The 20,485-nt window shown below is 46.7% G+C and overlaps 1 protein-coding gene across 1 annotated transcript in view; it reads right to left on the reverse strand.

Annotated features, from left to right (window-relative positions):
• Window positions 1-20,485, reverse strand: part of CARPB (Carbonic anhydrase-related protein B) — a 206,795-nt gene that overhangs the window by 78,834 nt on the left and 107,476 nt on the right. The window contains exon 3 of the mRNA XM_037420470.2: window positions 20,029-20,165. Coding sequence (XP_037276367.1) covers window positions 20,029-20,165 — 137 coding nt within the window. The remainder of the gene's footprint in view (window positions 1-20,028; window positions 20,166-20,485) is intronic.

Raw genomic sequence — 20,485 nt, forward strand, 5'->3', positions numbered from 1 at the left:
ACACTGTTTGCAGCTCCGTTCGTGCGCCAGCGCTTCTCATTTCACGGCGCGCGGCAGTCGACTTCACCCGTCTGTGCTCTCTCTCTCAATTCAACGCCCTCCTTCCTCTTACCCATTTAACTTGGCGCGTGAATTCGCCGACAGTAAATATGTAGAATAAGCGAGTAAACGAAAACGAAATACGGACAAACGAAAACGAAAGTGAGAGATGAAATGGAAGGACGTGCAGGGGCAGCTTGCACGCCTCTCCATCCCGAGTCCGCCGCTTCTCTTCGGACCACTCTGCGCGCGAGCGTGGCATACGGAGTGAGCGGGCGTTGTTAAGCCATAATTATCGTGAATCATTTAGACAACTGCGCGAACGCAGTTGAGACTTGGCTGTCCGGGCATAGACGAAAAAGAGGGAGAAGGCAAGGAGAGTGGGAACCCTTGTCGTTCCCCTCTGGACACCGATTATTTCGAGGCTCTCGGCCTCAGGGTCGCTGACTTGCGCGGACATCGCGCGTGTTTTCGCACTGAGCCGAACGCGAGAACGCTCCGCGCGGTGACGCTCTCGTCGCTTACAAGCGCCGCTGAGCGCCTTGGACGCCGTTGCGCGCTGGTTGTGGTTCTAGCGACGCCTCCCCAGAGAGCGTGAGCACCAGGAGGGAAGAGAGGACGTTGATTAATTAAGCCAATTAAAGGCGTCCGGATGGTCCCTCGCGACGGCGGCGGGAGAAAAAGGCGGAGTGGATGTTTTCTCTCTCTCTCTCCCTCGCACTTGCCCTCACACTCGCACATAAATGGGTCTTCTGTATCGCTAAGCGACCGACCGCTCACTGTTCAGCGCCCAGAGGCAGCAGACGAAGAAGCGAGCTGGAAGCTGTACGCGCGAGTTGTCGAGGAGGGGGAAAGAAGTCGAGGCTCTAATCCACTTAACGCAAGTTCGAACCCCGGGCGGCCTTTGGCGACTTGGCGCGTGCGCGATTGATTCCGTCCTAACGTACCTTTCCTCACTCTCAAACACTCCCCTCTTCTCTTCGTTCCGAGAGAAAAAAAAAAGGGTTGCTCAGCCGCGCGTTTGTTTGGGGATATTCTCTCCCCTCCTTCGCGTCGTCTTGAAGGCAGTGCGAGATTTCGGCACGGCTGTAATTAAATTCCGAAACGCGACCGAGCCTGACCGCAGCGCCAGCCGGCTTTTTTTTTTGCTTGTTCTTTGTTTACGACCAACGGTGAGTATGGACACCTTGAACTGAACGTTAACAAGTTTCTAGCAACTTTTTTGTAGTTTCGTTCATGTGAATTATTGTTTTCCGCAGTTAGAGTAAGCATGTGTGTGTGTTAGTCAGTACAGTCACGCTCCAATTGGCCGCCGAACTGTGTTAAACATGTGTTAAGCTTGCATTAAAACATTGTCGCAAAAAATTTTAAAAAATTATTTAACTTGCATGTGGCCAACACGGTCGACGCCTCTACAATCAAATGTCGAAACATTTAATGACTGTGAGTAGCGCTGCCTCTGACGCGAAAAGAACAATTTAAAGATCGGGTCGATGGTGGAGGGGGGTGGGGGTAAATGAAGTTATCAGCATCGCACAATTCGAATGCTTCGCGGGTAACCAAATAATAGAACGGTATCTTTCTGTAAAAAAAAAAAAAATCTGTGACTGTTCTGAAATGCAATGCCCGATATTCTAGTGAGGCAAAGGTCGCGGTCGTCAGGTGACTTGGAAAGACAAAAGAAAAAAAGAATATGAAACGTGTCAGTAACGGGCTGTTCTACCACACTGAGGTTGTCACTATTTTACAAGGTGAACAAGCGGCGTGAGATATGTGGACAAAAATGTGAATACATAAACAGGTACTATTTCTTGTATACCAATTCTTGTTGGTGTTTTTTCCGCTGTTGCACTACGCTGTGGAAACACAGCAACTAGGATGCATTTCGCCTATGACTTAAACACTGTTACTTGAAATCAGGACTTGACGACAGAAAGTGGAAATTCTCTCTTCTTTTGATATTCCATTAATTGAAATCTTGGGCGCTATATTCACGAGATAAAAGTTTTTTAAATAATATTTTCACTGTCTACACTAATTTAAATGTCAATAGTATTTTATATTCGCCTTGAGTATGACCGAATATTTAAATGGGAAATTAGCACAGCTTTCGCAATCGACAAGTGTGCTTTAATGTATTGTGAAGACGAAAAAAAAAAACAACTGAGATGTTTCATAAGAAGGTGCTCAAAGCGACAATGGTGGTGGCAGACATAATCCATAAAGCGTGTGTATTCAGAAAATGTTAGGGTCCAAAGGGTGCATTTCTTCGCAGTGGCGTGATGACATTTGTCGGCACGCGGTTCAACAGCTTCGGTGTGGTGGCTGATTCTAAGAGGTTGCTTCGGTCTGCCGATAAGTATTCAAAACAAAGTAAAATCTCGTTCATTCAAACTCGGTTAATTCGAACTTACAGTTAGTTCGAACGGACCCACTGCTCACTGAATGGTCCTGTGTATCGATAACGCTCAGCATCGATATCGGTTAGTTTTAACTTGGAAGTCCTGGTTTTCCCCTCTCCTCGTGGAATTCGGCCCAGAATATTCCCAACGTGTTTCAAAACTAAACAAAACCTAATTTACTTGAGGTCCGGAACAACGAAACAGCAGCATGACTTGGGAGCTGAGAATTCAGACACAGAGCTGTAGCCAATGGGCAACGACAAACGATACCTTTGGAGTCGTGACGAAAAATTTGCGAGTGAAGGCTACAAACGGCTTAATTTTAATTCTGATTTCATTAGCTGTGCGATACGAATAAACGCGTTTTCGGGGAAAAATAGCGTCATAAACTTCGATCTTAAGGCTCGCTTCTCCTGCTCACAAGAACGCATATCAGTGCTTGTGTTTTGGCGAATCACTCACTGATCAATTATTCATATTCGCTCTTAGATTTCATTGAATTTAGTATACAAATTCACCCGCCAGAAAGTTGTAGCAGCGCCTAGAGTTTGCAAAAACGAGTGCCGGGGTGACTTCTTTGGTTTCCATCTACGCAGTGTGGCGCAATGTCCGTTTATTTCAGTGCCTGCCACCTAATTTGAACTCCGAGTAATTTAAATAGTTTTCGTCCTTTAGAGCTCGTGTTAGCACGTTTTTGTTGTGCTATAGTAATATTTTAAAAAATTCACGGTAGGCGCTGGTCGTGTACGTTTTCATAATTGAGTACTCAAAATGAACACTGTAACAGGAACGTCGCTTCTTGTGAACCCCACATTTGTTGACTCGTGCCACGTCCGTGAACGTACATAAAGTTATCTTTTTAATAACATACTTATTAGCAAAGACACGCTGCCCCCTCCCTCCCCGAGCTCTTGACTCGCTGATAAAACAGTTAAATGCTCATATTTAGGCCGTAATTGTTAATTATGATTGTCGAAGCAGCCTCATTCACCTTTCAAAAGATTAGCACGCCCGCATTCGTTTTTTATTACTGGGAATATTGACGGAGTGAATATTCGTGAACTATCAGAGTACATAATTTTCTTGCCACCACGTAATTCATATTCTGAATTTAACTGCTTAGTGTCCTGATTTAGCATATACCACGCTCATGTTCATGACAAGCCTATAAAGTGCTGTCAGAAATGACAAGCGGGAGTGCATAAGATCACCTTAATAATTGAGAAACCTGCATGTATAAGTTTTCCTTCGTTGAGAAGCAACTAAGCTCATGTGCACAACTGGCTTCTAAAGCTAGTTAATTTCTTCTTTAATTTCACCAGAGCTGCACCGTGAACTCCTTCAGTTAGCTAAACCGTTAACAAGCGAGTGTATGTGAGGGTGAATTATAACAGCTAGGTCTTACTTCAATCATCATCATCATCATCATCATCGTCGTCGTCGTCGTCATTATCATCATCATCGTCGTCATCGTCGTTTCGAGCATCATCACTCTTATTTTATTTGTTACGGCGACCTGCGTGACAACTACTACTACGACTATTAATACTAATACAATTACGATGATGCCCCTGAGTAAACTAAAAAAAAGCTTCTCTATATTAAAAAAGGGGGGGGGGGCGTTATCTTAAACACATGAGGTCACTGCCATCAAGATTTCTGCATACGCCAAAGGATCAGCAGGGTCACGCAAACTCAACTAGCGTGTGCGTACACGTTAACGGAACGAGTGGTCGCATTTTCGGCTCTCCTCTCATCTGCGGTTGGCGCTGCGTTAAACCGACCCCGACTCACTCGCCCCGGGAAGTATCGGGAAAACAACGCGCATCACTGACAATCCCCGCCGCAACGCCGGACTCTAACCGCTGAGCGGGCAAGGCCCTTTCGACTCTACACAACGGGCGCCCCGGCAAAGCAACAAAGGCGCCATCAAAACTCGATCAGGGCACTTGGGACGGAGAGGCTCTTGATGACCTGGCGGATTTAAAGGCGGGGAGGAAGATTCCCTCCGGAAACACCTCGGAGCCGACCGCACCGGCCCTCCGAAGCGTCCGATCGAAAGGAAGCGGCCACCGCGCCCCCCTCCCCATTCACACGCCAGCCGCAACCGGCAGCATCGGCGGCAGCAGTGGCGGGATCCCTGTGCGGCAAATCGGCCGGCAATCATTTCCAACTTCACCACTTCCCGATCATCGCGTCCACCTCGGCAGACGCGGCCACTCGGGGAGGCGCGAGCTAAAGCCTGCCGACTCCTTTCTCCGATGCTTCGGGTCTTCTGTCGTCGTCCGCTGGTCAACTCTGCCCAACCACGACACTCACCCACATGAGCGGAAGAAAAAATGAGAAAAAGTAAAACGGTATTGGCGAATTCGATGTGTTGACGACAGCGCAAGAACCAAACATGTTTCACAGAAGTAAGCCTAGCTATTGCAATCGCTACCACACCAATCAGCATCTACAACATAAGAACAGACCGATGCGTGAAAAAGAAGGGAGGTGAACTGGTTTGCCGAAGCTTCCCCTCCCGTACTTTCACGCACGGTACTACTGATATGCGCTAGAGCGGCCGATCTCGGCATCACCCGAGCTCTGCCTCACTGATCGCCTCTCCTTGTTTCTTCTTCGTTTGTTTTGTGTTCAACGTTGCGTGGTGTTCGCGTTTCCCCGTCGAGCCTACACCTCGCATCTCCGCCTTTCGCTACGCTGTGTATCGCATATTCTCTTTCGCTCCCGTCACTAGGAGATTCCCACCCACACCTCGTATACAGCCTTCAGTCCTTGTACCGTGTCCCACGCGGCCAGAGTTGCTGATAAGCTACAGCCCCTTTGTTACTGCTCGTACGGAGTGGCCCTGTAACACCTTCCTTTATACGCCGGCAGTCACGGCTGTGCGGAAAGAACCAAACCAAACGGAGCCTGCGCGGAGTGATGGCATCGCCCGATACCGTTTACCTCTTGGGAGCCAGCATCATAAAGCAATTCGGAGGAGCCTTCGATTCCGTTATATCGTTCTACCGCGATTACTTGCCACCCTCCTCGTCTCATTCGCGCTGCATCTCCCTGCTCGGAGCAGTAAAAACGTCGCCCATCTCCCCGTTCACCACGGACCCTTGACTCTAGGTATGAATGCTGACTGAGGTACAGAAGCGTATAGTTCTGAGTTGTCTTGTGTAAAGGCCCCTTACGCTTTTTTTATCTTTTGCACTTTTTAATACGTACACATCATAACATAACAAATAGAAAGCACCGCGCAAGCTCATAGAAGTGATGTCTTTGCTAGCACTCGACATCATACAAGTGCGAAAATTTGCGCTTCCCGCAGTTCGATAAACATAGGGCGGTACACTCTGCCCATAATTTATAAATCAGCAGGGTCTGACGCACCGTAAACGTTTGAACACGGAAATTCGAGTACTCGAAACGGGCTGAAATATTTCTTGACATACCGTGTGCGGCTGTACATTTCACACCAATGCTTTCCCGTTTTCGTTCGCTCTTTTCGTGCTGCCCTAGTGGGCATTCGCGGTAGTCACAAAGCACGTTTATCGGGTTGGCGATGTATAAAAAAAAAACAGTCATCGTGACAGCATTTATATGGACACTCAGGGCTCATTTTAACCGACGTAATTATCGTCATATTCCGTATGAAATCGAGACTGATAACATCACCTCGCTCTCCGCGTGTTTTATTAGCGGGTGAAAGCAGCGAGGGCTGCCGAAGGCCGCGGCTCAAGCACAGACAAGTAATCCATCCATGATTGATTGATTGATATGTGGGGTTTAACGTCCCAAAACCACCATATGATTATGAGAGACGCCGTAGTGGAGGGCTCCGGAAATTTAGACCACCTGGGGTTCTTTAACGTGCACCCAAATCTGAGCACACGGGCCTACAACATTTCCGCCTCCATCGGAAATGCAGCCGCCGCAGCCGGGATTTGAACCCGCGCCCTGCGGGAGACAAGTAATCCAGCCATCTACGTTGGAAATAGGAGCATAAAGGGGTGGTGAGGGGTGGAGGCTGCGTCAGACGGATGCCAACGGCTAGCTTTGATCAAATGAGAGTGGATGCGCACGTCATTTGGACTCAGATCAGCACTGCTGTTCGTGTACATTTGTACGTGAGCTCTGGCCGCTCACTTCTCGCCAAAGTGAAAGGCAGCACGAAAACAACCTCGCTCACTGGAGCGGTCGCATTCCCTTACGCGATCGTTTTCTAGAATGACGCCAGACCGGAAACTGAAAGATTTAGCTGTTAGCTTTACTTCGTACAACATTCCAGTTGGCTTTTGTCGCATTCATTGCTTTGCCCTTGCGGTGAAACTGTGGCTTTTTCTTTAAACGAAGCATATGTAGTTAAGGTCGTCGCTCGGCCTTTTCATAATGCCCCGGCAGAGTGTCATTTGCACTTCAAAACAGTATGTTTTTTAAAGTGGGAAGAAATCCTAGCGTCTCGCGAGGAGTCTGAGTTTCGAAAACTCTGAATGAGCTCAAGTTAACTCCTCTGGCGTTGCTACTGATGCTACCCACTCTTTTGAGGTTCTGACGTACGCTAATACGATTCGCTCTCAAGCTTTCTCGACCTGATTATGCTAGCATGTGTCTCAGAGTCATGTGGAATTGGCACAGTCGGCACAATTTCGAAGGATCGCCCATGTCGGTGTGGTGTAACCCAAGTCTTCTGAGTTTCGCTTTCGAAGATAAATTTGCAGAAAAAAGTTGACGCGCACACTCCCAGATGTTTTCTTTTTCTACTGTTACTCATGGCTATCTATCGAAAAAACGCAGAAAGAAAAGGAAATGCGTCCAAGTTTCTGCTTAGCGAAGCAATCAATCCAGCTCACAAAGATTCCAGGAAACAAGTTAATCCTACTTTCTTATTTCGCCTATATACTAGCTCCAAATTTCACGTAATATATTGAAAAAGACATAAACACAAAAGAAAAACTCAAACGCGGCAGATCGAAAAGCACGTGACCCCGTTACGACTCTGCGGAGAGGATAAAAGGACAGGTTAAAGCGGAGCGATTTGGCCGTGCTATCTGGGAAAGCAACCTCGTTGTCCGTATAAACTCCTGCGTCCCACTGGATTCAGTGGCCCCGCATTCCCTCTGAACAGTAGGGTTCTGCTGCTGCACTTAGGCAGATTGGACCGAGAGGCTATCCCCAACGGTGTTGGTTCAAGTCACGGGGCGCGCTCTCCGACGAATACCCTCTTTCTGGGGGTGCACAAAATATGCACGACAGCAGCGGACGATCGCCCGGGAAAAGTGGGAGAGAGAAAAAAGATTAAGGGCGGAGGCCAACAGCGGGCAAGCAGCTGCCCATTAGGGCGGTATTGTGATGTTGAAGGGTTCGTCATCGACAAGAGACGAAATGTAAGCGTCCGTACTCAAGCGGCCGGACTGCGCTTCTCTAAGCAGCTTCTCCAGATTTCGCTGAGTGATCGCGCTGTGGTACGTATCATAGGCTCAATACCGGTAAAAGCGAATTCCCTTCCTTGTTAGCCTTTTTGTTTGCCCGGGATTTGTCGGAGTAATGAATAGGGATGGAAAATGTAAATCTTCATAAAGAGGATAAGATAACTTCTCTTTCGTGCTCGCAAGAATAAATATTCACAGCGGGGAATTTGAGAGGTCACTGGGCGGATAAGTATCGCTGTGTATACGTTACAGCCACTAAACCTGACGTCTATAAACGGACAAAAACGTTTAACTAACGTTTCCTTGATTCTGTCCGTAAGGACATCGTGCAGTGAACTTTGTATCAACGTTAAGCGTATTGGAACGAGAGTACGCAGGGAAGGTTAACGAAACAGCATTTCGTCAGGGTTCGAAATTTCGCTTCGCTGCTCAGGTGTAGACGTTGCATTTGTGTCGTGAGTTCGACATATGCTTTAACGCAATGTTTAAATGGAGGCTATTTCGGAGAGAAATGGCACGATCCTCCTCCCGCAAGTTTCGACAACTGCTTATGTGCACTACTGCACGAGGGAAAAAAATGAAGTTTATTGTAGCCGTGTAATGCCTGAACAGTGAAGCTGGTATACGTGAGAGGGCCTTAACGGGGCCTTCTTGGCTGATACTACTTCTTTCTTTGGCGTAGACAAAGCAGAGTCGAACGACATCCTTTCACAGACCATGCAACGATGCTTAAACTCCAGCGCCAGGAACTAACGTGCAAACCTGGCTGTGGCACCCCCGGTAGAAGCGTGGGCCTAAGGATGCTCGTACTCGGCCCATGCCATGCCGTGCGAACTCGGCGCAGCGTCGGCGCAGCGTCAGCGCGGCGAGTTTGCGGGTGTGGCTTGGCGGCGGTGAATCCTCGGCTCATGTGGGACTAGGTGATCGGTGCGAAAGAATTTTGCAGACGGCGGACGTCCTACCTCGAGCTATAAGAGCATGGCTCTTAAAAAAAAAAAGGACATATCCTACGTACCCTGGGAGTCGATGTTATTATGCGAAGCATGCGGAGGGAAGGTGGCTGTGTTGTAATTTTTTTAGATTGAGGGGCACGTTATGAATTGACGCTAAATATACGTACAAATGCTGTGCGCATGGACATATGTTGAACAGTCTTATATGTTTATATAACCAGTTGTTTACCCTTGTGCAACGATGCCAACAGGAACATGAGTATTAGCAACAAGAGGAGCGGTTAGCTGACATGTAACGCTTGTGCTCGCGAGGTTGGCAGCCCTGGGCACCGACACATAAATAAACTTTAGTGGATTACACTTAGCTACAATCAAGATTAACCCATTGAGACGGCTGTACAATAGGAGTCCGCAATTGACATTTGAATAGCATTGCACCTGAATAGCGTATTTTTCCAAAGCAATACCGAGACCTGGGATGGCTCTGTGGCAGAATACTTCGTGGCCACGCAGAAGGCTTGGGTTCTATTCATGCTGGGGCCCCAATATTTATTCTTTGCGTTCCTGCGGTCAGCGCTGCCGACATAAGCTTTTTTTTTAAAGATGCGACGCATTTTTAGCTAACTTTAGTGACTTTGAGCGTCTCTCTCTGTCTGTCTGTCTGTCTGTCTGTCTGTCTGTCTGTCTGTCTGTCTGTCTGTCTGTCTGTCTGTCTGTCTGTCTGTCTGTCTGTCTATCTATCTATCTATCTATCTATCTATCTATCTATCTATCTATCTATCTATCTATCTATCTATCTATCTATCTATCTATCTATCTGTCTATCTGTCTATCTATCTATCTATCTATCTATCTATCTATCTATCTATCTATCTATCTATCTATCTATCTATCTATCTATCTATCTATCTATTATAATTGAACTACCTGTGATAATTTGAGAATGCCTGCTACATGTGCACCACCCCAAGATTTAGGTGCACGTTAAAAAGCTCCAGATAGTCAAAACTCTCAGAGCCCTCCCCTATGACGTCCTATATAATCATCTCGTAGCTTCGGGTTTGTAATTCATTTCCCGAAGTTTCCACAAATATATATTTAAATTCGGAAGGTAAAGCATTGTAACGAATGGTAATATAGAAAAATCCACGCCCAGTTGTCGAGTGGCCCGCCTAGGCCGAGTGTGTGCAGTAAGCAGGGAGGAAGCATGGAGACCCGACCTATAGAGCTCGAAGTCGTCTAGTGAGAGCGCAGATTGCGTAGAGTGTGGCCTGGAATCAGTAGTGTCATTGTCAGTGTCAGTGTCAGTGTCAGTGTCAGTGATATTGGCAGTCAATATGATGACGGTTGGCTAGCAAGTGAGTACACACGTACCCATGCAAGCATATACTAGGAAATAACAAAGCACAACTACGTAGAAGCAGTATGCCATAAAAGGAATTCATGTCAGCTGAGTTTTACAAAAGCGCATTTATTCAAAGATACAAGCTCTTTCACGTATATGCATACGGTGCAGTTTGCTAAAATATAATATATACTATACATTTAGCACAGTCAACTATAAAGACGAGAGTTGCAAAAGTTGGGCTAAAGTAGGCATGCATTCACTCGCGTGGCAAACACTGACGATGGCACACACACGAACCAAACCAACTGGGCTCCACTGTTTTTGCTTTCTTCATCTATTCAGTTGGGTGCGCGATTCGTCGTGTGGGCTTGGGAGTCACTCGTTCATTCAATCGCGAAGAATGCTTCAGATGCCTACGTACCATAAAAGTGTACGCGAGGTTGTGGAGAAATGCCTCACTTGCATGCTTGCTTTCGACAATGAGACGTTGGGAGAACAAACTTGGCACTTTCTCTCTACCTGTAGTCTTCAATAAAAACATACCACAAGTGATGAGTGCACTCAAAGTAAGTGCAACGCTCCATGCTGTCTTTCATACGAGTCCTCCACCGCTTTTTTGACAGGCTTGTCTACTTAGCTGGCCTATAGCGCTGGGCACAGCATGGAATGACTTGAGAGTTTCTTCTTCTGTCTCGGGAACTTCTTCCGAGAGCGCCGAAGTGGGGGTAGAATCTCATGATTCTCGCGGCTCAAAGGCTTTTGATGACCTCGCCGCTTGTTGTTCGGGCCTGTACACACGTTCGCGCTTTTCCACGTGGTTCTCCTTTTACAGACCTCGTGCTCGGTTGAACCTCGAAGAACATTTCCTTGTTTTCGCCAACCATAAAACTCGTCGAGGAAACAAAAAAAAAATCTTCCTCACTTCGCTTTCGCAAAGTTGGCTGTAAGCTTCCAGCGGAAGTTTCAATCCACAAACTAAAACGTAAGGACAAGTCAGTTGCTAGCTTCGCGGAGGTGGCGTCACTTTCGCGGTTATAGTCAAACAACTGCTTCAAAAGTGCTCTCTGTGAACAAAAACATGTCTTCTTTCACATCTTGGTTTGAGGAGGAAGTAGGAGTAAAAGACAGTTTGTGGAAAATCATAGCACGTGCCACGTACACAAGGTCTGAAGCATGTTACAACTTATAAAAAAAATAAACTTTATTTTTTTCATTCATTCGAGTGCGTACTTTTTCTTCGGAAGCCCATGGCTGTTGACATATTTTCGAGCCTTTCTTCAACGAGATCCTTCGCTAGAACAGCAACAAAACTTTCCTTTTAAAAGATTAGATTCTTGGAGGTTGAGCCTCACAGACGACGTTCTCCCATGGTCTGAGAAGAGTTCTTCGTGGCACGCCTAGTTTTGATGCACTGACGTTTTTTTGCTGGCAAGGGTAGATGCATTACTGGTATATCGAGATTAGGATATTGGCGGACTTTACGTCAACTGGCAGCGCCGATAGCATGACGCCGTGGAAGCAACGCCGCTGTCCGACCAAACAGCGTGAGAAGCTGGGTATTAAGGTCCGAATAGGGATGAGTACAAAAATGCTTCTCCACTTTTGTGCAGGACCAATCGCTTCGACCTTTTCTCGCCAAATTTGTTGGATTGTTTTACAGTAGAGTGCAGAAAAAGGTGACGCTTCCTAGAATTACGTAAAATCAGTCATCGACAATTGCTTAACTTTTGTTCGGAGATTTATTTATATACGCGAAGAGCCTTTATGCCTCAGTAAACGCAAAATTTGACCGTCGGCGTCGGCGGTGCCAACACGAGTCACTCAAAGAAATCTTCACGCGCCGACTTCATTTTATGGCGCCATCATGACCCCCCAAATCATCAAAATTGACAGCGTCAACATGTCAAGAAGACCATAGAGTTTCCTAAAATCAACTAGAACAGACTTTGTCGCTGCTATCGTTCGGCCACCATGGTAATGGTGGGTAGTGCACACATTTGCCTGGTCTTCGCGCTTGCGGCTTCAAACGCACTTGTAACTTTTTTTTATTGTTGTGTTTCGGTTTTGTTTCGAACATAAGAACGGGTCGTTGTGAAATTCGTAAGCCGATTTGAATTGGTGATCCTAAAAGATTAAGGTGGTGAAGCGCAACTGCTGAACATTGGTTGATTGTCGTCTGGTGACAAAGTGGCTCCTGACCAAGCGAAGCCAAACGAAGCCGGAAGAACGAAGATTAGGCAAATTTGTGCACTACCCACCATTCCCATGCTGGCTGAAGCGCTGTGCTTTGCAGCTCCCGTAGACAGTAGCGCCAGAATTCCCCCTAGTGTGCTTATATAAACTTCTATGATGAAGACGACTCATGATGACGTCATCACATCTTATCGTCTTCCGGTGAAAGGTGCATCGATCACTGAGGCTCTACAAACCCAGATGAGGTGCAGGAAGCTGGCAATCACTCCAATTGTGGAGGCATTGCAAAGTCACGTTAGGTGCAGAAAGTGACGTGTGAGGATCGATACATCGATTAAGAAAGAGGTGAATTTCGCCTTCGAGTAGACTTAGGTTAATGCACAAGTGACTTTATAGTTTTTTTTTTGTTTCAAAAGTTGTTTGTTTCGTGACAAACACGAAGAACTTGCATTCCACTCAAAGGTATCGTTGTGGTCATACTTGTAATCTTCGTCTGACGTTACCGTATGTTGGCGTTGCTTACTTCCCTTTTCTTTTTCTTGTTCAGTTTATGTCGTTTATATATGCGTGCTAGCGTCTCCTTCTCTCGTGGTAACAAGGTCAGCCTAAGAATAGCATAGACATGCGGAGCGAACATAATTTTTATGGGCAGAAACTTCCCTTACCAGCCATCGTACTTCCGAACACTCACAAAAAGACCAAACAGATCCTGCACTAGCATGTAGTTAATAAATAATTACCTGCCAAGTAATTCAGCGAGTTGCAATACAGTGTGATACGTTAAACCATGCAAAAAATGAACGTTGGTGGTAATAATCAGCTTGCTCTTAATTATTTTTGTTCATGTGCTTTCAAGCTATCAAAAGAGAAAAAAAAACGTGCCAGATTAAGTCAATCCTTCATTTGGTTATTGATTTTTTCCGTGAGTCAAACGCTCCTTGAAAGCTATCTGCCCTTTCCAGATGACGCCACGTTCATAAACAATAAAAAATGAGAAATGCATATTCTACGCCATTAAAATCTAAGAAGGGAACACCATCAGTCAGACAGTCGATAAATTAAGAGAGACGGACGGAAGAAATGCCAGCAAAACTTTTTTTTTTCAACGCGGCTGACACACCTTAAGTAAGAAAGGGCGCCTGACCATTGCACTTAATAAAGCTTGGAAAGATCCCCTCGACTTCTTAAGAGTAAGCAAGCGAGGTGCAACCTCATGAATACGGAGCGAAGAAAAGACCGTAATCGAACTTTTTTTTTCTCTCTTCCGAGAATATTTTACCTTACTCATTATTCATTTGAATAAGAAATGCGTTTATTAATTCTAATCGGTTCGGAGCCTATGAGCCGGGCGCATTCAAACGCAAACTAAGTGGTTGCTTCTCGTGATTCGATAGCTTTTTATGCTGATACGCCCCAGTTCTCGAGCCCCGAAGAGTGAATCTATCCAGATGTCCACGTATATTGCGGCAACGAGCTACGCTAGTATAAACGCTACCTCGACAGGCATGCATTGCTACAAAGATGAGTAGGGGTGACGAGAGAACAAGGCCGAGAGAGAAAAAAAACGACGCTTTCTCCTTGAAAGATAGCTGAACGGATGGAAGCTTTTGCACCACGAAACGCTATACAAAGGGCGCGGGATAAGGTGGTGAAAGGTAACGGGGGGGGGGGGGGGGGGCATACTGGCGTGTGGAGTGGCTTCAAGATGGAGAGCAGGCTGGTTTCTAGCATTCTCTTTCTCTCCCGCTGTCTTTCTTTTTTTGTTTTCTCGTTCCAAGCTTTTCTGTGGAAAGACAACTATGGCGCTTCCGCCTTCTCACGCGGCGCGCATATCACGAGGGCGATAACGGGTGAAAAAAGAAAAAAAAAAGAGAAGGACCCTTCGTTCTCGAGCTGCAGTAGCGTAATGCATCTTGAACGAGCGATCGGGCAACATGCATTATGAATGAGGAAGCATCGGGATCGGGGAGCGAAACTGCTGTGCGGAAAGAGACCCGACAAACGTGTCCCCTCCCTTCTACATCCCACCTTCATCTTTTTCCGTGGTGTCTCCCCTTTGGTTACATATAACATCGCATGTAACATCGACGTCCACCGCAAAAGGGGGCGGAGGCACAGAAGGTGGAGGCGGAAAAGGTGGAGCAGGCGAAGTAGTAGAAGTCGTGAGATGGGTCGCGAGGTAAAGGGTGCTGTTTGAAAATCGCGGAGAACGCGGAGGATAGCTGTAAGCGAAGCGCCCTCTGTCACCCCGTCTGCCTTCGGGCTTCGGGGCAACTGCTCCAACCATATGTGGATGCGCGGTAGCTTGGTGGTGGTGCCGGAGGAGGCAGAGGGCGTCTCTCTCTTTCTCTCTTTCCCAACTCTTTCCGCGTCATCGGTTTCTCTGTGGCATTGGGTAACGGGCGCTTGCTTTGAATCGGATGCTCGGATCTGGCTATGATACTGTGGTCGAATGAAACGGTGACCCCGATCGAGGTTTTCGTGCGCCCTGAGTATCCCCTAATAAGCGGCTTGGGCGCGCACCGACGTGCAGAGTGGACGTCGCCGTACCGCGCCACGTGACATGGCGCACACGCACGTGTGGCAGTGTTTGCAGCCATGCGTCAACTCATCCGAATGCACGTCAGAGCGACAACACGGTTGGTTTATTTATATCCTACATGTTTACACCTTTTAGGGGCGAAGCTCCTTAAGGCGTGGGCTGTGCGTCCCCTGTTTGTAGCCACCTCTCGTTTAGTTCTTGCAGTGTCCACTAGATGGCGGTACCGTCTCCCGTATGTCGCCTTCTCTCGTTTAGTTCTTGCAGTGTTCACTAGATGGCGGCACCGTCTCCTGCATGTAGCCACCTCTCGTTTAGTTCTTTCAGTGCTCACTAGATGGTGGGACCTGTAGCTGATGGTGAAAAGATGCAAGATGTTATAAACTAGACGGCGGTACTTGTAGTTGATGATGAAAGATGCGAGATGTTATAAAATAGGAATGATGTCACATATGGCACGTGTCATTGGTGGAAAGCAATCGTTCGATTTAGTGCGGCGACGTACGCTAGGGGGAGCATTGTAATAAAATCAAGTAGGCAAAATGTACGGAAGATTCATGGTTTACCAGGTTTTCCTCCAGAGCTTCGCCCACTCATCATCATTCACTTCGTGGATATGGCGGCACTTTTTTCTACTCCATATAAGCGTGCACGCTGAGCAGGCCTAGAAAAAAAATGCTGACGACGTGAGTCTGGATCACTATCATTCTACATGTTTGAGTCATATAGTCTAAATGCACCGCCCCATTTGTGCTCAGACTGAGCGAGTTCTTACACCGGTGCCTGGGGCTATCGTCTCCCAGGTATGTCAAGTCAAGGACGATAAGATCGCGAGTGCAAAGCAAATACCTAAGTTAACAAATAGTGAACTTTGAATCAATGACTGACCAGCTGCCTGAGGAACACGAAGCAATCGTCGTACTTCTTCAGTCACTCCTAAACACACTTCGCATGTTCATCGGCAAGCTCGTGACGTCAACGCGCAGCTGCGGCGTGGCCTACTTGACACCGCTCCAGCACCTGCGGTGAGGGAAATGCTTTGCGGCCCGTTCGTACGAACACACGTACGTGATGCGTAACACCCGTGAGTCAAAGAGTGGCTTCGTGTCTAAAAGATGGACACAAGTTTTGCGCACCCACGAACACGACTCTAATTTCGACTGCAGCTTCGATTACTCATCCGTCAATCCATGAGACAGTGCACCTCTCTACGCAGAATTAGAGCAAAACAAAGTGATGCGAAATACAAGTGATTGCAGTGTTGTATACGTGGCATACAGTGAACTATACTATGTGCCACCATGTAACACAAAAACAAAAAGAGTGATGACTGAAAAAATAAGAATAGAAAAAAAGACAAATAGTTGAACTGTTATATTAACAAGAAGAAAAAAACGCGAGGTCAACGTCCACGAGCATGACAAGAATTGTCGGGTGTTAGTCCGAAAATCTACAAGTGTCTGTATAGAACCTCGTAGCTGCAACGTTTCGTGATCACGCACCTCAGAAGCGTGGTTGGTGACCTGGCGCAGGTTGTCCTAGCTTCAAGCTATACCCGTATTTTGCTCTACTAGGCCTCACCTTTCATCGTTGGTTTGCGTGTTCCTTATTGAGTACTTTCTCTTTTGTGATCTGTGCTTGTGTACTTTTGGCCTACCGATCAAAAGCGCTCCGTCACACGTGCGCACCCGATCACACATACAAATAATATATCTCGCGAGGGCTTTTCGAAGTTTCGTGAGCAGTCCGACCATGAGTGAGAGCCTGTGTAAAAAAAAAAAAGAGCAAAGACCCACAGAGATATATAGCGAAGACCGTCTGGATAGAACAAAAGCCCGCGTAAATTTTCATTCCACAACTTTTCGTCGACAGTGGACTGGCCACGGAGCCTTAATGTATGGCGCCCTCTGCGCACGTGATCAACCTTGCTCGGCAGAACACGCGAAATTGCGATCGCTCACTTGAGCTGGCCCGAATGAGACGTCTCCTTACTCGGCTGGCCACGAGACGCATTATAAGAGCGAAACAAAAGCAAAAAAAAAGAGATTATCCCTGTTATACAAAAGAAAGTTACGTGGTTGTTTGAGAGGTTGAAGAAAATGTGAGAATCGAACTTTCTCCTTTGTTGACTCGGAGGCCTTCTCGTGGAGACAAGCAACATTGCATGCACGTCGTATAAGAAGAAAGAACCTGACCACACTTTCGATCTTGTTGTTGCTCTAGCGAAAAAAGAACTCGACCACGATTTTTCATGAAGTTTGTCACGCCGGCAACGGAGAAAAGGAAGACGCGTAGAGTAGCCACAGGCTTTTTGCGAGGTGAAAGTAACTCTTTGCAAAAGAGGAAATGGATGCTTCCATATTCGTACTATGTAGCTCCTCGCGGTATACTTGACAGTGCACGTAAGAAAAGTTTATTGATGTGGGCTGTTCAGAGTGCGAGAATGTCCGAATACGTAACCACTACCTATATGAGATTTTTTTTAAGCAATGACTTCCTTTCTAAAATTTTTTAACGAAATATTTGTCGTGCAGTGAAGCTGTCTGTATATAAAGCTTCTGGCTAATCGCGCCCGCGGACAAAATGAGGTACCCGTCGTTCCTTCGTCTCTGGTCCCCCCCCCCCCCCTCCACCTATAGAGGAAACCCACGCTGTGTGTGGAGGGCGCTGCCGGTGAATGTGAGGAGAAAACTCGCTAGTCGAATGTTCACCTCTCCGCTGTCCCCCTTCAACTGCCTTGAAAATGCGTTGCTTTGTTCGCACTCTGCACGTGTTTTCGAGAGTTTCACATCACGCACGGTTAGGATGTACACTCTTCAGCGCCCGCCCCGAAAACGGCGAGATGTCGCTGCATTTCAAATTTTTTTTTTCTGAATAAAGTTTCTTCCTCCTCCTCCTCCTCGCTTCCGCATAATGTATACAACCGCATCCGCTGGCTTGGTTAGTTTTCAGCTTCACAGTAGTGAAATTGGTGGTGCGGTCGTTTTGCATTGCAATAGGCTCAGACTTAATCTCTCTGTTGCGTCATGTAACTATGTACCAATATACCCTATAGAGTAGACAAGGAGATGACCGCTACTGTAGCTCAGTGGTAGGGCATATTGTACGCGTTATTTGAAGGTCACAGTTGCGGATCCAGTCGGGGGCAAGTCATCTTTTTTTCCACTTCTTCTTCGTTCACATTTACATTACAACTACTTCAAATAACAGCCCCTATACCTTCCCTGGCAGTATTGTGTGTTAGTTCTCATGAATGCCGTGTCTAACAAAAAAAAAACGTGTCTTTAAAATTTACACTTGTCTTGGTTTCTAGAGATCCACTCATAGTTGTCACGAATAAAAACACGGATAATTTCAAGGTCCCGTTTTTCTTGGTCTTCTTTTCGAATGCGCGTACGCAAAGCTTTACGTACGCTATCTGTTGTGGTCTCTGGCACTGCGCATCGGTCATAACGCTAACCCCGGTTTGTGATTGCGGTACCCCACAGGAAATCTCCACTGTAGCGTGCGGCCTGCAAAGTGACTTAGCGGCGACTCGCGCGTGAGTTAGCGTTTGCGGTATACAAACGCAATATTCTAAAACTCGTCCACACGCAAGCGCTAAGTCCGCAACGCCCGCTAACTTAGCGCACGGAGAGTGTGGGGGATGTTATTTGTATAGTAATCATGATGTAGTAAATGGGAAGAAAGTGAAATTGACGAAAAGATAAGTTACCGCCGGCAGGGGCCAAACCCGCCACCTACGCAGGTTGCGCATTCTGTTTCTGCCGGCGGCGAATTAATTTTTGCCCACCTTACTTCCTTCACGTTTGCTGTCATGAACTGGTCACCGGCTCCATCTTCTGGCACAGCTATGTGGAATCTATCGCATCCTGACACATCAGGAGTGAATATTAATGCAAATGACGACTTTCCTGAACCACCCACTGCAGACAGTACGTAAATTTCAACCGGTGTGTCAGGATGTCAAGTGTCCATCAGAAGCAGCACGAGTAAGAGGAAGACGCCACAGAAGTTTAAGGACTGCATTATAGATAGAAACGTTTTCTTTTTCTTTTTTCTCACAAAAACGCGTATGTCGCTGCCGACTGTAGCGCCAAGATATGGCACGTGTTCGGTGGCCGCCTCAGCGAAGACGACCAAGATAGAATAAATGATGAGGAATGAATGACCACTGATGTGTCTTAACTGATGTGCACGACACAGCAGCCCTTTACTCTCTCGGCATTACTGTGTGTTAGTTATCATTATTATTGTGGCCATAATACCCTGATCTGGTGAACTTGATCCACGAAATGAGTGCACGCGTGATTGCGTCTCCACTCGTACTTTGCATAACCGAGAACCTTCCTGCGTGTACGACCAATGGACGCTTATCCGTGTGACATTATGCTGAAAATATATGTCGAACGCGCAATCCACTCATTTAATATAGACGCACTGGCACACTGGAGCGAGGGTATTAACATTGTAAAAGAACTTGTTGTTGGGCTAGTTGGTACAATATTCCTAAAAGTTATTTCGAGCGCGCACTAGGGGAACACGCCCAAAGGGAACACGTCGAAGGAACACGCCCAAAAATTAACAAAACGAGCTGACAAGTATGCGCACCTGGTTGCGCATGTCATCTCGTGTGGTTGTGACGCACTATTCTCTGGGACGAAGATTCTAGACAGAAGCGCAAGTAAGACTGCACGTGAAGTGTTAGAGGCCTTTTTCATTGAAAAAACAAAAAACAAAACAAAGATCACTGTGTAAGCGCTTCTTCGCTATCATTGCTACCAAGTGAATTCTAGTTTATCGCTTTGAGGGTGTGACATTGATTAACTGCATTTACTGATAATGCTTGCTGTTGGCCTTCTATGGTGTTAGTACGCACATGTGGCATGTATATATTCAAGCCTTCGAGCTATGAATAAATCAGTTGGAAGTGAGCGCTGTGTGTGGTTGATGTCTGAGTGTGTGCGTGTGTGTGTGTCGTGTGTTCGCACTCGAAATAATGTTTAGAAGTGTTAACATTGTGTTGTGACGCACGAGAGTAAAAGAACACTTGTGTTGCAGCTCAAGCTGATGTCACTTGGTACCGAGAAAGAAAAAAAAACAGCCGTTATTTTAATACTGCCACACTCACTCTGCTCTTGTCGACGTGCAGGGGCTTTAAGTGAGGGTCGAAGAGCAACGTGTTCGGGTTCAGGTCGACAGGACTTTGACGCCGACCCTTGCTGCACAGGTTCCAGTCCGGGTTCAACAGGCCCCAGAAGTCGGGACCTGGAAGGAGGTAAAAGGTACATTGGTTAGCGGGAAGTCTACTATAATATTCACTCGAGTACGCGTTCGCAACTGTGAAGATTTCAACCCATTTCTACAAAAGGTAAGACATACTTGTGCATGTTGATAGTTCTCGTAGAGAGAAAGGCTTATCCGTATCTAACGCGCTGTTCTTATTTGAAACGTATGCTCTGTAGGCGCAGTGGTAATTTTAAGCTCGTGGTGGCACGACGTGCTGCTGCTGCTGCATGTAGCCACCCACTTAAGCAACGCGGCGTCACCGAGTGAACGTGCATCACTTACGAGAACACGTCGAAAGG

Source organism: Rhipicephalus microplus, chromosome 2 (genome assembly GCF_043290135.1).
Source record: "Rhipicephalus microplus isolate Deutch F79 chromosome 2, USDA_Rmic, whole genome shotgun sequence".
NCBI lineage: Eukaryota > Metazoa > Arthropoda > Arachnida > Ixodida > Ixodidae > Rhipicephalus > Rhipicephalus microplus.